The sequence below is a fragment of the Typha angustifolia genome, chromosome 10 (genome assembly GCF_048772165.1).
Source record: "Typha angustifolia cultivar Huaian chromosome 10, ASM4877216v1, whole genome shotgun sequence".
Lineage (NCBI taxonomy): Eukaryota > Viridiplantae > Streptophyta > Magnoliopsida > Poales > Typhaceae > Typha > Typha angustifolia.
In genome coordinates this window covers 452,624-470,595 of record NC_133248.1, presented here as the reverse complement: position 1 = coordinate 470,595, position 17,972 = coordinate 452,624, and the positions used below count along the sequence as shown (strand labels likewise).

Sequence of the window (17,972 nt, the reverse complement as noted above, 5' to 3'; positions counted from 1 at the left end):
GTTTTCTCAAGAAGATATTCTCTAATTTTAAAGGCTGAATCTTGCTATTATCAAAATTTAAGAACTTTTTTGAAGTTATAGTTCAGAGGGGCTGGTTAGGTGCTATCATTGGATGAGAATTAATGAACAAATTCTCCTATTTTAAGCATTACTTGCAAGTATCAAAAAAATGGCTGTCATTACCATCAAACCTAAACCATCTCACATCAATCAGAGGTTTTAAACAAAAAGTGGTTGCAGAAGCACTCAATGCTTTGCAGCACATTGATTAGAGCAGTACAATCTATCCTTTTACATAAGACCTGCACCTCTCCTTTGGTGGCTGATATCCTCTGATATGATGTTCATTAGGATTTCCTCCCATCTAGCCTTTTAAATCTCCTTTCAAATCTCTCTCTCCCTCTCTGCAGTTAGTGGATTTGTCTGCTTATGATGAGCAACAGATGTAATCCACTGCCTTTGATCTTTAAACAAGTTAAAATAGAACTAGAAGGTTTCATCAACAGCAAAAGAAAAGAAAAAGAAAACAATTTGGATGCAAATAACCCACATCAACCATCTGAAAAAGCCAAGTTGGATGATGATTTAATTATTAATACTGATGCCACTCTTAGCCTAAAAATTAAACCAGAAGTAACAAAATGTTGTTAGCCAACAAGAAATCAAGAAGATGGGTGCATAGACAGATGCATATGCATTTCTCAACATCATCTACATAGTTTATATGAATTTAATACACATAAAAATTTAACTGAGAATATGGATGTATTAAAGAGAGAGAGAGAGAGAGTGGCATAGCCACTAGCAAGTCTTTTGTAAAGAAAAATAAAGGAGATTAGATTAAATTAGCAAGCAAAGTATCCTAAAGGAAAAGGATGTTACAAGTAAATAATTTTTTAATTATTCCACTAAAGAAATATCTTCTAAGATTCACATGAAAGGTATAAAAAGGAATCAACAACGTATATATATATATATATATATAATTATATATAGATTTCTCTATTCATATGCCGACGTGGCATCAAATAAATGGAAGAGCTAACACTTTATGAGGTTGGTCACAGGTCACTCACCAAGGTGCCTCTCTCCCTTTTATTCATGTGCTCACGTGGCATCTTCTATAATAGATGGAGCTCGTGAACCTTTTTAACTAACAATTTTATAGTTTTGATGTGATTCTTTTGGTTGGGATATCCCCAGAATGATGCCAAGATGCCATGTCTCCTCGTACATCCAAATAGTTCCCCTAAAGTTTAATGTGATACGTAGTCCAGTAATTCAGTCCTAACGTATACATAATTTAAATTATTTAAATTTTAAAATTAAAAAAAGAAGAGTAAGGAGGAAGAGTGGATATGATTCATGGGGATGCTTGGGTGGATTCTCATAATTGCATTTAGAGTCACTCTCATAATTTAGATCAAAACTATATAGGTAGTATATTATAATATCTCATTAGATTTATGTATAAAATTTTTAAAACTAATTTAATGCACGCATCTTAAATGTAAATTAGATACATCTATAAATATTATAAAATATAATAATTATTTTGAATAAATTATTTAAAATTTTATATTTAGTTACTAATTATGCATAAGTATATTTATTGTACTAAAAATATTACTTATTTTTATTTTATATATATATATACATTTTTGTATATCAAAAGAAGAACTTATTGAAAAGAAAAATCAACTAATTCTCTCACCCAGTAACTGAAGATTTATACCCGCACCTAGTATAACAGAATTACCATAATGCCCCTCCCGTGGAGAGAGAGGACTCCTCCAATGCTCCGATTCCATGGCGATACTTTCGGAATTCGGCGACACGTGCCGAGTTCCTGATGGCCGATGACGCGGTAAAAGAGAGCCCTCCTCTCCCCCCATCCTCTCTCTCTCTCACATCTGCTTTCCTCCTCCTTGCTCTCTCTCTCTCTTGTTCCTTGCTCTCTCTCTCTCTTGTTCTACTTGTTTCTCTCTTCGGTTTCTCTCTTCATTCAAAGCCATCTACTTCCATATCTTTGAGCGTTGATCGAGACCCACTTCAGAGAAACGCTTGTTATAGCTTATCCTTTCTCTGTTTCGCTTGTTCGGTGAGAGTTGATCGATACCCAGTTCGTTGAATCGCTTGTTATTAGCTTCGTCTTCTTCCTCTGTTTTGATGGTTTTGGCTCGCATCTTGTTGTCACACTATATCTGCAGATACAATGACGGATACCACCGACGACATTGCGGAGGAGATCTCTTTCCAAGCGTTTGAGGACGACTGCCGCCTTCTTGGAAGCCTCCTCATCGATGTGTTGCATCGTGAGGTCGGTTCCCAGTTCACGGAGAACGTCGAAAGGAAGAGGATCCTCGCTCAGGTTGGTTCCCAGTTCATGCCCAACTTCCCTTTTCAACCTCTCGGCCTTTTGGGTTCTTAAAGCTGCCTCCTTTTGCTTCCCTTGGTGCCTTTGTTTTCGTTTATAATTTGAATCCTCGTTCAGCTTCTTCTTTGTACTTTTAGTTATATCTCTTGGATCAATTTTCTTTTTCAAGCATAGGCATATATCTCATTCGTGTTTTGATGTCTGTACCTTAAAGCTAGAAATTTGGTGTTTTGGTATTCTTCTTCTTTTGTTTTTGGTAGTAACCTTTGCTTTCTTGTCATTTTGTTATGGTAGAGTGCTGTTAACATGAGAGCCGCGGGGATGGAGGGCACAGCGGAGTTACTGGAAAAGCAACTGGCGACTGAGATCTCAAAAATGACCCTTGAGGAAGCCTTGGCGCTTGCCCGTGCTTTTAGCCATTACCTTAATCTGATGGGTATTGCAGAAACCCATCACAGGTGCTTTTGATTATTTCTTCACCCACCATTTATTATTTGTTACACGTTTGCATAAATCATCTTCCATCTTTTTCGTACAGAAGCTCTTTTGGTCAGATATGTTATCATCCTCACACAACAATGTACTCGATTAGGCCCACATGAGGAGAGTTTTAGCTGTCTTTATTGTGGTTTAATAACAGCCTTTTCTGTAATAGAGCGGAGTTCATTGACTTTGTTGCCTGATGAGCACTTCATGTCACAAATGCATGTCTTACACTCATGTTTTGGTGCAAGTCATCACAACTAAAATGGGGGAAAAGATAATCTAGTTTCATTGACTTTGTAGCCCGATGATCACTTCATGTCATGAATGGATGTATTATTTTTTTGAAGCTCCCTCTTGCATCTCGATCTACTTATAGAAGAGAGGTACCAGACTGGTACTTCACCTTTGCATCTTCTGAAACTGTTCTTATCTCTCCTGCAGGGTCCGTAAGGCCCGTAATGTCGCTCATCTGTCGAAATCTTGTGATGACATATTCAATAAGTTGATACAGAGTGGAGTTCCTCCACAGGAGCTTTACGATACTGTCTGCAAGCAGGTTACTTCGTTTCGTTGTTTCTTGCAAGTTGGTCCAATGCTATCATGCATGCAAAGCAAATTAACATTCTTTGGTTGATGCTGATGCAGGAGGTTGAGATTGTCCTTACAGCACATCCCACTCAAATAAACAGACGCACTCTGCAATATAAACACATCAGAATAGCTGTGAGCAGCTTTCTTACTTTCCTCAAAATGCTAAGGAATTAGTAGACTTCAGTTAAATCTTGATTTTTACTACTATCTAATGTTACGGAATAGTTGCAATTTGTTCCCATTGAGAATACATCCTGTATCGTCTTTTGTCCTTTATTCTATGGATTGAGTCCGCATTAAGTTAGCAGAGCTAATACTTTTTGGGTAGTTTTGAAATCTCAATCTAACTTCTGCAAAATTAGTAGGAGGACATTCAATTTGATAGACCTGTAAATATGTATGACGCCTGATCTAAACATCAAGAGTTTAGACTTACTTTAGAGATCTCCAATCTATGCATCAAATGATCTGAAAATGAGAACATACAATGTTATCATCCAACTTATATTTTGGAATGATGCAGATTAATTTTCAGATTCTTCTCTTGTTATATCAAAATAGAAGGTTAGATGTAACATTTTTTTTATTGTTTGCATGAATGAAACTCTATTAAAGTTTGTTTTATGGACCTTAAGATGTGCAGATCCAAATTGATGGTCTGGAAGTCTTAATCATGTTGATCATAACATTTCAGAATATTATACTTGTACCATCTGATTTTCTAACATCTGCAGTAAGGAGGCCTTTATAGTCAAAAGTTCCCTTTTGAGTTGTAGATATTTTGGATAGTACTGAGTGGCTATTTGATATATTTTCTTCTATACAAATCGTATTTTGCATCTTCTACCTCTGTCTTCTTGTTTTCATTCCTCTGATTATCTTTGTTATTCACTTTCTGTTTTACTAGTTTGTTATCCAAGACTTTCAAACTAATATTCTTCTTATCGCTGTTTCATTTATTATTATAATTACTAACTGACCTTTTCTGCAGCATTTATTGGAGTTCAATGAACGCCCTGATCTCAATCATGAAGATAAGGAAATGCTGATAGAAGATCTGGTATATTTCAGAAAGAGTTCTATAAAACTACAAACCCCTCTTTTATGGTTACCTATACATTTCATTACTTCTGGTAGGTGAGGGAGATCACCTCAATATGGCAGACAGATGAGCTTAGACGTCACAAGCCTACTCCAGTTGACGAAGCTAGGGCTGGTAAACTTTTAATGCTTTTGGCACAGACTTTATGCTTCCTTTATTTCTTGAATGCTGCTTCATTGACCTTCTGTAGGTCTACACATTGTGGAGCAATCACTATGGAAGGCTGTTCCTCACTATCTACGCCGCGTTAGCAATGCTCTAAAGAAGGTCTTCCCCCCTTCATGGACTGGGTTTTAAAAGTTCATACCATAAAATGGTTAATCACTGCATTGATTTCTCGTTACCTACAGCATACTGGTAGGCCACTTCCTCTAACATCTACACCAATTAAATTCGGATCTTGGATGGGCGGTGATCGAGATGGAAATCCTAATGTTACAGCAAAGGTGAGGTTTTCTTTCTATTATCTTTGATGAATGTGGAAAATTTTCCATCCAAGTGATGTTAAATTTATTGTCAGTTGCAGAACTTTAAATGCTTTTGGAGCAAATGTTAATAGGAAAAAAAAAAACAAATGTCTGCAATAGAAATTTTTAAATCTGTATTCCAGTGAATGAGTCTGAACTATGAATATGATAATGTGTCATCTGAAATGATCTTGTGCTTCCATGGATAGACTCTATACCGCCCTCCATTAGGTTCCACATATTCAGATCTGAAAAATTGGTGCGTTGTTTTTTTTTTTCTCCCAAGGAAACTAACTCAGACATTCTTACCACTAGAAATTGAGGCTAATATTATTGAGTTAATACCAATTTATTTCAGTGATATATGTACAAGAATTGCTGTTCTCTTAGTTGGCCATGAGAAGCATCTGAAAAAAAAGACTACTGTTAGATTTATTTTATATTATTGTCTGTTAAAAGATATTCAAAACAGATTATCAGAACCATAAAAATGGATGAGTAATAATGTCTTACCTATTTTTGCACTTTTTTATCATTATTATTATTATTATTATTATTATTATTATTATTATTATTATTACTATTTTCTTTATGCCTGCCTAATGGACCTGACTGAACTCAACAGGCTAAACTCTATTTCACTTGTCATGATAATCTAAATTGGCATGCTTTATTTTGTTGGTGTACCATTATAATTTTCTGTCACATGTGATGTAGCTTTGTATTAGACCTTATTTTTCATAACGCTAGTTATATCATAAAAAAAACAAGTTTCTTGAAGTGCTTTATGCTGTAGGATAGTACTGTTCCCTGTTTGTGCAATTCAATTTAGTGAAAAATGTTCTGATAAATTTCAGATGCTATGAAGAAAAATGTTCCCTTTATAGGGGAACTTATAGTTTCTTGAGTACTATATTTTCTTGCTAAGTATTATCAGTATCAGCAATGAGAGAAGCTTTGGTTTGACGTACAAATTATGCTATTAAACTTGCTATTGCTGGAAAACATTTATAACATTTTCTCTGTATGAAAATGATCTAAATTACTAGCCTTTGCCATAAAGAAGACTGATGAACTTACAATTCCTCTGATGCAGGTGACAAGAGATGTTTCATTGTTGTCAAGGTGGATGGCAATAGATCTCTACATCCGAGAAGTTGACAATCTTAGATTTGAACTGTCTATGAACAGATGCAGTAATAAGTTGGCAAGCTTAGCAAATGAAATCTTGCTTAAAGGTTGGTCCATTTGTTTCTCAGTCATTAGTTTATATCTGTGTGAATCTTTTCTTTTCAATTTTGATAAACCAGTGACCTATCATTCACCGTCTTCTAGTCAGCGCATTACTTGGTGTAACGGTTAGCTGATTAGGTTTGTCATGTAAATCCAAGAGGTCATATGTTCAAGTTATGGAAATAGTCTCTTCATTCATGAGAGTAAGGCAGTGGTGCATCTTCCCTCCCTAAACCCTACGTTTTTAATGCATTAGTATGCCCTTTTGCTAACCCTATATAGCTTGGATTAGGTGCTTGTTGCTGCTGTTTCAACAAATTAGTAACAAAGATAGCAGGACAAGGAAAATCAGCTTGTAGGAAATACTATCTGTTATAGTGATCTAATTAACAACATATTGCACAGAAAGAGGAGAAAACACATTGAAAGGTTCCTCAATTAATAAAAGGGTTAATTACATTTACACCCCTTGAATTATACCAAGTTTTTATTGAGACTCCAAACTTTTTTCATTACAATGTTCCCCTTCACTTTTGGATCTAAGTAAAACAAGAAACGACAGTGATGGAATATGTCAAATGACTAGTATACCCCTTATAAATATAGTAATATATCATGCCATGCATGTCTTCTACCTTCGGCCAAGAGCAAAGATTTTTCTTTTCCAGGGAATCCTCCTTTTTCCTTCCCACCAGACTCCCCTCGTTCCGCCCGCAAGCTCCTCCTACCTTTCTTCGCCATCTTTCTCAACCCGGTGGAACCATGGAACCATCTGCAAAGATATTTGCAGTTCATATCTATCTTTACTTGCACCGGGAGACTTGTAGTAGGCAGCCTTGAGATAGGCCACTTCAACACACTTAAATGCGAAAGCAGCAACATCCATTTCCTTGTATCCCGTTTGTATTTGATAGATAGGCCCTGGTTCACTTGAAACTAAGAACTTCCATAATAGAAAAATATCCTTCACACTTTCAACTACAAGAAAAGGATGGACAATTGGACATAACATATATGTCTATCTTTACACTTCATAGTCAACTTACCAACCCAGGCACACAACATACAAAGAAAACAAAAGAGAAAGAAAAGCCACAAACTCAACCTCACAAAGGTCATGATTTTGTAACTATGAAAGTAATGGAGTTCCTAACTCAAAAAGGTCTCAAAATGATCAATTCTTTGCAGCTGTAGTCAAATCATTTAAAACAATGTGCACGCTTTTGCAACAACCTTTGTTGGGAGCAAAATGAATGGAACCAACAAACCCAACCGACCTCACTTTTCAATTCCAGTTTTAATAAGATGAATGCCTCAATCTCCACTCACAGCAACAAATTTTGTGAACTTAATCTCTCCCTCTCCCTCTGCGTATGGCTTGTCATCACCGAAGTCCGCACTGTCGTCGACGTTGTTGCCGCAATTGCCATCATGATCGGCAATGGACAGGAGGGAAGGTAAATGAAAGAAGAGAAGAGAGGGAAACAAAGGAAAGGAAAGAAAGGAGAGAATGGCATTTCTGTCAACATATCATCGGTATTTTGCTTTTCAAATATTGGTCAGAAAAGTCCGTCATAAGACAAACGACAGATTGATGTAAGATGGACATTGAATTAAATTCATATTTTAGGGGGGACATTGTAACGAAAATAATTTTAGAGATCTCTATGAAAATCAGATATAGTTAAGGGGGTGTAAATATAATTAACCCTTACTAAATTTTGGTTTTATTATTACATGACTTAGTTCTCAATACTAAAATGTATCTATTTGGAAACAAAAAGAGTACATAGAAGGATTTGTTAGAATTAAGGGGTCAAGTAGTGCTACTTATGTAGATTTAGTAATTTACCAAAAGATTCTTCTACCAAATAAAAAGAATTCTTAATCTAGGGGGAGCCATGGCCCCCCGGATATACATGGCTACACCAATGATTGTGTTCAGACTGTTCAGATCCCAACATTATCCTTACCATAGTAACTGATTTATTCTGACCACAAAGATCACCTAATGAACATAAATTCATCAGGATCATGAGTATCTTTGCCTTATATAACTGTCAGGGACCAGACTCAAATTGCAATATAACATACTGGAGAATGTTAAAGGGCCCCTAATATAGAAAATTTATGACGTTGAAAGGGTTCTTCCTATTTTTGCACTACTGAAATCACAAGTATTTACCAAGAGAGCCAAAATAAGCCCTATTTCATCCTGGTTCTAAGATATGAATGTTTGGTATAGTAAATCAAGAACCGTCTGGGCACCATCCTGAAATGGCGACAGTTAAGGAAGTCTGAATTATTGAGAGTTTTTCACCTTATTATTATTCCCAGTAGTAGAGCTAATGCACATCCGATCTACTCTCCTTATTCATACTTGCAGTTCTAGAGATCATCCTAGGGATAATGAAGATATAATATACTTGGGCTACATTCAAAAGAAATTTCTTGAGTGCATGTGCCACATTTTGTACAGTTTTCATTCAAACAGATTATATATCACTACATATTTCCTTTGCTCATTAATTGTTCTTGTAGCAAAGCCTCAATTAATCAAGACTCTAACCTCAGAAAATTAGGAGTACAGCAGCAATGGAAAATGTCAGCCAGTTATAACTCATGTTCCTATGGAGGTTAATTCAGCAGTGTGTTGATTTATAGTTTATTAAAGTACAAACCTTCTTTTGAGCAAAAGAATTAATTAATTTGCTCTTAATTAGTATTTATATCAATCAAGACTTAAAAGTGCTATCAATACTAGAACTCTATGACGTCAACTGTCCTAAGTGCTATTCTCAGAAGAATGCATTATTGGCAATCCTTTAACATCTAAAAGCTTGCTTAGGTCTTAAATTACTTAATGTTAAGACTTTACTTCTTCCATCCATATCCTTATCAGTGAAACATATTTTGAGCAACATATTTACTCAATTTTCTGCTTTTATTAAGTTATACAGATCCACTAAGTCATGTTTAGCTGTAATGGTGCGATTCAAATAATTTCTGTAGAGTCAGCACCTGAGGATCGGCATTCTGAAAGCTGGAATCAGACAATAACTCGAAACCATGCAAAGCATTATAATCAGCAAACCTCAGCATTGCCAGCACAGCTTCCAGCTGGTGCTGATCTTCCTTCCTGTACAGGTAGGTCTATATTTCTTACCATCTTAAATTATGTACTATAGACTGCTAGATATTTTGTGGAATCCTGCAAATTGTAGTTACTATTTCTTTTTTCTCTCATTTAATGACCTTTTGAGAAGTATTAATACTGTAGCATATAATAATCAACTTTCATCCTTTACAGGTATGATTTTGCTTTTACCTTTTCAAGTACATATTTGTTTGCTTGTTGTCAGCCATGAGAATAGTGCTTTATCATCTGCATAGGATTATAGAGGGCCTATTAAAAAAAATTTTGGAAGTCCTTGTCAGGACCCTAGCTTGCAAAATTCATCTTTTCCCCATACTTATCTTGCCCTATCTAATTAAAAGAACCACTCTTTTATATAGCTTGACCCTTCTTGATAGTCCTAGACTTGTCCTTGATCACTCCTAATAAAGGCAATAAAGTATAATAAATATATCTTCTTGGTTAATTAACAGTGAGAATGGATGGAAGAGCCATATATGGTTTTTCACTTTGCTAATCAGCATACATGACCAATAAGGGAAAGACACAATCTCACATCTCACAAATAATTTCATGATCTGCCAATGAATAATCATGTGATATAAAAGCTCCTTAATTATAGCCCTTTAATTCTCATCTCAAATTGCAAATGATGGACTACTCTAAAAATGGTGATAACTATTTGAACAATCATCTGACATGCATTCTGATTGCTGTAATGTTATCTCAAATTGCCTACATAATTCACTAGTGCCAAAATGATAAAGCAAATTACATTTGAATAGGAAATGAAAAGTTTCTTAAGTATCAACTTGTTCTTTCACTGTCGATACTTTGATAAGACAGAAACTTTATGTGTATGACTATTGTAGAGTATGGAAATAATTGTATGCGACGATAGTTTACTGGAACTTGACACACTTTCAGCTATATAAACCACCATTTGGTTTTATGCTCCTGGTCCTTATCACATTAATGAGTTTCTAATTGGGTCTCTTAAAAGTTTCTATTTAATGATTTGTGCAATTTCTTAATCTACATAATTGCTGCCCAAGTATCTGGATATTGTTCCTTTATCTCCTTATCTCTTCTGACTATGAGTTTTGTTACTCATGTAGAATGCAATGATGGTTCTCCATATAGGATACTAGAATTCCCTGGCAATATTAGTCACCAGGTAACAGATCAGAAAGCTGTTTACATCTCATAATACATGCATAATTTTTTAAATTAAACTAACCGTTGTTATCTCATATCATAATCCCACTTGCCTTCAAAATTTTACTCCAGGTATCTGGTAATTTACTTTGCCTTACATGCTCTGTGACTGCAGAGTGATCAGGATTCTTCAGCTTCATTAAGAAGACGTGAAGATGGGACAGTCTGTCAAGACAACAATTATTTGCCTCAGAGTCCTCGGTCATCCTTAACCGGGTCGTCTAAAATAAGTAAGTCAAGTTCTAGTCAACTTCTTGCTCAGAGGAAGATATTTGCAGAATCTCAGGTTGGCAGATCAAGCTTCAGGAAACTTCTCGAGCCTAGTTCACTTCAATATCCTGGCATTGCTCCATATAGAATTGTTCTTGGGAATGTCAAAGATAAGGTTAGTTTCTCTCTTCTGGCTGTAATATTCTGCAACAATTTTTCATGATGACAACTTGACAAGTAATTCAAGGAGACTTGGACTCCTGATCATCATTCCCTAACTTATTCATGATAGGGCGACGTAAGGTCCTAACAATTTATTGTTATGCTTGTTAAGTTATTATTTTACATGTCTAACATACATTTGACATCAGCTTATGAAGACACGGAGAAGGCTGGAACTTCTCCTTGAGGATCTTCCTTGTGAACAAGATCCCATGGAATACTATGAGACGACAGATCAACTGCTGGAACCATTACTCTTGTGTTATGAATCCTTGGTAAAGTCATTTGTCAAAGTATATAAGGAACGTCAGTAGAAGCAATCTAGTAGAACTGTTTTCAATGTTTAGTAATAATTTATGTTTATGGATATCTACTGACATTTTAATAAATGTCTCATGAAGCAATCATGTGGGTCTACCGTACTTGCTGATGGGCGCTTAGCAGATCTAATACGAAGGGTTGCTACCTTTGGCATGGTCTTAATGAAGCTTGATCTGCGGCAGGTATGACTGGTTATTATTATTGTTGGAATTACAACTTACTTCTACAAAATTTGATGATCATGAAGTTGATTTCTCTTATTAATTTTGATTTCACAGGAGTCAGCTCGACATGCTGAAACACTCGATGCTATTACAACATACCTAGATATGGGTATTTATAGTGAGTGGGATGAAGAAAAAAAGCTGGAATTTTTGACTAGAGAGCTGAAAGGAAAGAGACCTCTAGTACCCCCAAGTATAGAGGTTAGATTTTACTCGCATGAACATCCACTATTTCATGGTTCATTCTACTCAATCAGTTTCTGTAATTTGTTAAACCTGTATATCAAGTGTCATCACCATCCAAGACATGGAGTTGGCTGGAGTACAAGGATGAGAAACCTTCAAATAATTAACAGATCTGTACCATCCAGCTCTTAACTTCGCATTGACCCCTTGAAAGTTAGTGCCATATTCCTGGCCAAAACAAAAAAAATTGCTTACCATGAAAGTATGCAACAGCTAATATTAGTCTACTTTGTTAAGCCTTATGCAAATATCTGTATGTTCTTTATCCATCACACCCCTTTTTGTACTCTATTTTTCACTTTTGTCCACATCATGCTTTTGCAATTTCTACTTCTGATGCCTCTGTAGGTAAGTAGTTTAACATTATTTCATTGCTTTTATTCAGCCAAAACCTTTTCACCTCATTTTGAACTCTGTAGGTGTCTGCTGATGTGAAGGAGGTTCTTGACACTTGTCGAGTAGCAGCTGAATTGGGCAGTGATTCACTTGGAGCATATGTGATTTCAATGGCCTCTAATGTATGTCTCGTACTGTTTATGTAATTATTTGAACTAGAAGTATTAGCACATAAATGTAAAAGATTCTTCTTCATTCCTAGTTACTTTGTTTGGTTGATACTTGATACCATGTATTATGTCCTAAATTTCAAGATATATTGTTGTTCTGTATATTTTAGGCCAGCGATGTCCTTGCTGTGGAGCTTTTGCAGAAAGATGCTAGACTTTCTGTAAGTGGGGAGCTTGGAAGACCATGTCCAGGGGGAACGTAAGATGCTTACCTTTTGAGGAAAATTTGAACATGATTATATTGGAAATTTGGAATTATATACAATACAAATTTAATAGTTATTTTCACTGTTTGTGACAATCATGTCTTAATTGATGCACAGTTGCAGAGCAAATCTAAGAATTATAAAATTTTCATGAAAGAAAGTATTGAAAAGTTATTAAGAAAGTAGAGTGCACACTGTTTAACAATTAATTTATTATCTTGATCTTTATAATTATCATATCTACTGTACTTGAGCAGTTGAGCCTTGGTCATTAATGGTGAGTTTCTATATCAAAAAGATTTTCTAGGTGTATCATAGAATAGGATGAGTTGCAAACTGTGTGTTTGTACCACAAAGAGTTGTTAATTTCTATCGCAGCATCTGATGAACATGCACCATTTTGCAAGAATATATATGTATAATTGGTTTTTTTTATTTTTGAAACAGGTTAAGAGTTGTCCCATTGTTTGAAACTGTGAAAGATTTAAGAGGAGCTGGCTCTGTAATCAGGAAATTATTGTCAATTGACTGGTATAGAGAGCATATCATAAGGAACCATAATGGGCACCAAGAGGTATTGCAATTATAAAAATTGTTTCTCTCTCTGTACTTGTTACTTCAATTAAACTCTGGAATTGGCAACAGGTCATGGTTGGTTACTCAGACTCTGGCAAGGATGCTGGGCGTTTTGCAGCAGCATGGGAATTGTACAAGGCTCAAGAGGATGTTGTTGCTGCCTGCAATGAGTATGGGATCAAAGTCACACTCTTCCATGGGCGTGGTGGTAGTATTGGTCGTGGTGGTGGTCCGACATATCTTGCCATACAGTCACAGCCTCCTGGTTCTGTAATGGTAAGTCCATGATTCAGCGATCTGGTCTCCATATCCAGATATATATTTTTTTCTCAAAAAGGAGAAAAAAATGAAGCCAATGCTCTTTTGTGAGATGATTAGCTTACCTCTATGGGTAACTACTACATGCTTGATTTCTTCTTTCCAGTTTGCAGCTTTCTTCCGTTACGTCTACATGCGTAGCTTTTTCTTACTTAATTGTAAACCATTAAACAATGGTAACTAGCTATTAATCTTGCATATATTTTTCACCTTTTTGCCTATTATGGGTTTCTCCCACTTTAATCCTGAATTACTTTAACTTCTACTAAATCATCAGCAATTGTGTATGTAATTGTATCTCCATCCATTTCAGCCATGATATTTTATAATTTTTTTGTTGAACGGTCAGTCCGTCATTTAGTTCCTCTAACGATTTCCTCTGTATAAAATCTGTTACCTGTGTTTTTTTCCTGTTCTTGGCAATCTAAAGCTCTTTATGTCATAGCTCATTTATTTTTCTGCTTATGATATTTGTTCTATTTCCTAAGAATGATTTGTATTTCCTTGAATAAATATAACATCATGGTCGTGACCAATTGAAAGCTACCATTTCTGCTGCCAGGGAACTCTCCGATCAACTGAGCAAGGTGAGATGGTCCAGGCCAAGTTTGGATTGCCTCAAACAGCAGTAAGGCAGCTCGAGATCTACACCACAGCTGTACTTCTGTCAACAATGCGCCCCCCGCTCCCTCCTAGAGAAGAGAAGTGGCGTTGCGTCATGGAAGAGATATCCAAAACGAGCTGCAACCACTACAGGAGCATCGTATACAATAACCCAGAGTTCATAAGCTACTTCCATGAGGCCACTCCTCAGGCTGAGCTTGGCTTCCTAAATATTGGAAGTCGGCCTACGAGAAGGAAGGCTTCCACTGGCATTGGACACCTTCGAGCCATCCCTTGGATCTTTGCATGGACTCAGACTCGGTTTGTCCTCCCTGCATGGCTCGGTATTGGAGCTGGCCTTAAAGATGCATGTGATAAAGGATACCAAGAGGACTTGCAAGCCATGTACAAGGAGTGGCCTTTCTTCCAGTCCATTATAGATCTTATTGAAATGGTGCTTGCCAAGGCTGACATTCCAATAGCAAAACATTATGATGAAGTGCTTGTATCAGAGAGCAGAAGGGCCCTCGGCACAGAGCTGAGAAATAACTTACTGATGACGGAGGACTATGTATTAGTTGTCAGTGGACATGAGAAACTTTCAGAGAACAACCGCAGTCTGAGGCGGCTAATTGAGAGCAGGCTACCTTACTTAAATCCGATGAACATGCTGCAAGTTGAGATATTGAGGAGATTGAGGCGTGACGAGGATAACCATAAACTTAGAGATGCACTGCTCATTACTATAAATGGAATTGCAGCTGGGATGAGAAATACTGGTTGATGTACTAGAGTATTGAGGTCACTATTTTCTTTTTATGTTCGCACATTTGTTTTGAAGCACTCTGGAGGAATCTAAAGTATAATTTTCACCGCAGAAATTAATGATTATCTGTATTATATTGTGATGAACAATCTCCAAATTTTGGAATGCAATCAAGTCTAGTGTTGAGTTCTTAGAAGAATCAATATGAATATGTAAGTTGTATACTCAGCTGGGTTATGTCTGTTTAGGGCCATCCACAATGTGTGCACAGACTGAGTGCTTTATTATGGACATAACCTGAAACCTTCAAAGACCTGTTTCTAATTTGTAATGCTGCTATTCTACGAGACATCGCCTGTGTTGTATTTTACTTTGACCTATCTGCTTCAATTCAGATGCTTCAGGTATCATTATATTTTGCCTACACCTTCAAATATGTTCTTTAGTGGACTTGCTAGTTTAACTGCATTAGATTCTGATTAAGGCACCAAGTATTCAGCATTTAGGCCTCGACACAATTTTCTTCGACACTTGATTTCGACTTAGAAGAGCAAATAATTAGGAAGTGCACCGGACAGAGACTGCAAGAGAAGGTAATTTACTCTGTTCTTTCATAAAATTTATGGTACAAACTGACACCATTGACATAGCTATATATAGCTAGAAAAGTAAAAACAAAGTGCAAAATCCACAAGACTGCACATCCTGGAGATGGCAGAGGATGTTTGCAAAATTATATAAGACAAGTCACAATATTAGCTTTCTAAACTGCGGTCTGAGTCTGACTGTTTTTGTGGATTTAATCCATTATTCATTCTAGCACGGGCTTCCGCAAACATCCTCTGCTGCTCGGCCAACGCTTCTTCCTCTGTCATCTCTATGCCAGTAAACTTGCCACCTTTAGGAGAATCCTGTTGAATGCACATTTAAGACGAATCAAGAATAAAGCATGCAGGGGAAAAATAACACAAGAATGATAAAAAAATTTGGATGTAAACACACCAGAGTGTCCATCTTATGTTGTTCGTAAGCAGCACAGACCTCCTGAATGTACTCACCAAAACCGAGAACCTGAGAGTATTGTTAATCACTTCAATATAAATGTAAGGAAAAGAGAGGAGCTTGCCATCTCTTTTTGGGCAGGCACAATCTACTTTGTATGAATCTTTGCTGGTTGCACAATAGTATGATGAAAAGTTCAAACTTCAACAATCCGTACTTGTAATGGGTAGTGCTTTAAAAAAAAAAGTAGGTTGCTACAAATATCTATGGTAACACCCAGAAATATACTAGGACATGCCAATATGCGACTCGTTAGTCTTAACAAATCAAAATTCAGATCTAATGAACAAGAAAATGCACATGACTTCTTTAATCTCCAGCCATGAGTTCCAATTCATTAATTACAATATTAGCTGCCAAAATACTGAGGCGTCCAAAATGTCATGTTCTTACATAAACTAAGCACCAAGGAGCTGACAGTAGTAAAGTGGGGTAGAATATGTTCAAATGAATAGGAACCTTAAATCAGTAAGCATGTGCTACAGGTAACTGACCTCTAAAGCTTTAATGACATGCTCAGGGGCAATTGTTCTTTTGTCCTCCCGATTACACACGTCATTGGACTCCGAAGAAACAAGGTTGATGAATTCTGCCAATAATATAGGATGGAGAATATTAATCAGTATAACAATATGAGAGGAGGAAAGAGAGAGTTGTTTAAACTTTTAAGTGCACATAGAAACAGAGGTGCGTTTTGTTTCAGAGGGAGGAGAATGGGTTACTCATTTAAGATGATAATCATACACATGAAACATCAAAGTGACATTTCTTAATAATGACAGAAGGTACTGTATAATAACCGTAGCAAGGTGTGTGACATGTTCTTACCTACGCAGCATTCAACAAGAAGATCTTGAGCATCTCTAGCTACACGAACATCAGGAGGCAGCATCTCCTTAATAATCTTGAACATAGTGGCTGAAAAGTAGTTATAATTACAAATAAGTTACATTTAAGAGAAAAGCCAATTCAGGGAACATCAAACACCAAATTCCATCAACTACATCGTGCAGGTTCAATCTGATGACGTTTCCAGTAAATTTCATTCAATTTCATCACTATGTTTGGGCATATTCATATTTAAGTTTTAACAAATTAGAAGCATGCTTAGATTAGCTTGATGCAGCTTGTTTAGTCTTTAGAGGTCTCTTATATTATTGATAGGAAGCTAATATTTTACCTTTTAACAAATTAGCTTCTATAATGATCTCATGTTCATATCTGCACCTTCAAAGAGTCTGAGAGTTTGCCTGTCGCAATATCATCATTTGACAGGATACTCATTTGTGAGATATATTAGATGTTGATCACACATATCTTCCTTGCCATACTACTCAACAATAGCGGTAATCAAGTAATATTGCAAAATCCACCGACATAAAGTTTGAGCATGCAAGTAGCAAGTGATACATTCTCCCTTGCTACTATCTATTTATTTGCATTACAATTGGACTTCTATGCAAATTTCACTCATAACCTAATCCAGTCAAATCAATCCTTATCAAATAGAAAATTAAAAGAAATCCATGCATGCTCCATCCGAATCTTTGCAAAGTGAACTAGGATATCTTTAAGGCAGAGTAAACTACATATGTATCAAATCCACAGGATAAGCTACATAAACACGAGATAATCGTTGTTTGAGTTAAAAATCGCACCTTTCGGAAGGGAAACATCCTCCTTTGATTTCCCGACAATGTCCATCGGCTCCATGACTCGAATAATACTAAAATATTGATCGAGATCTGATACTTCGTGCCCTAGCAGGATACCAGACTGGTGCAAGACCCCTTAGCAAGACGAAAAAAATTGGGCAAAGTTGCGAGACGCAAGAAAGGGGGCGACGAGGTGGAAGCGTGCACGGCCCAATTGATCAAACGATGGCGAATTCCAAGGATTCGAAGCTGGAGAAATCTCGGAAACTAGACGAAGGGGAGGACGACCCCGGAGCCTTAAAATTACTTATTTAAAAAGGAAAACTAGGTTTCGGTCTTACGTGGCAGTTCTTTCGGACTAGATTTTATCTACTGGGTCAAAGTTTC

General features: G+C 36.4%; 2 protein-coding genes across 2 annotated transcripts; one reads left to right on the top strand and one right to left on the bottom strand.

Annotated features, from left to right (window-relative positions):
* Window positions 1-1,844: 1,844 nt before the first annotated feature.
* Window positions 1,845-15,017, top strand: LOC140768282 (phosphoenolpyruvate carboxylase 4). Its single transcript, XM_073108514.1, has 21 exons — window positions 1,845-2,101; window positions 2,211-2,371; window positions 2,672-2,835; window positions 3,305-3,419; window positions 3,509-3,586; window positions 4,446-4,514; window positions 4,592-4,670; window positions 4,747-4,823; window positions 4,907-5,002; window positions 6,120-6,261; window positions 9,269-9,403; window positions 10,511-10,569; window positions 10,726-10,995; window positions 11,192-11,317; window positions 11,444-11,545; window positions 11,642-11,788; window positions 12,253-12,351; window positions 12,510-12,598; window positions 13,053-13,179; window positions 13,251-13,457; window positions 14,062-15,017. The coding sequence occupies exons 2-21, from the start codon at window positions 2,216-2,218 to the stop codon at window positions 14,884-14,886; spliced, it is 3,162 nt and encodes a 1,053-aa protein (XP_072964615.1). The 5' UTR covers window positions 1,845-2,101; window positions 2,211-2,215; the 3' UTR covers window positions 14,887-15,017.
* A 430-nt stretch (window positions 15,018-15,447) lies between these two features.
* Window positions 15,448-17,950, bottom strand: LOC140768354 (protein Dr1 homolog). Its single transcript, XM_073108606.1, has 5 exons — window positions 17,589-17,950; window positions 16,759-16,848; window positions 16,425-16,519; window positions 15,871-15,939; window positions 15,448-15,779 (listed from the first exon to the last, which is right to left on the bottom strand). The coding sequence occupies exons 1-5, from the start codon at window positions 17,641-17,643 to the stop codon at window positions 15,624-15,626; spliced, it is 465 nt and encodes a 154-aa protein (XP_072964707.1). The 5' UTR covers window positions 17,644-17,950; the 3' UTR covers window positions 15,448-15,623.
* Between the last annotated feature and the right edge of the window lie 22 nt (window positions 17,951-17,972).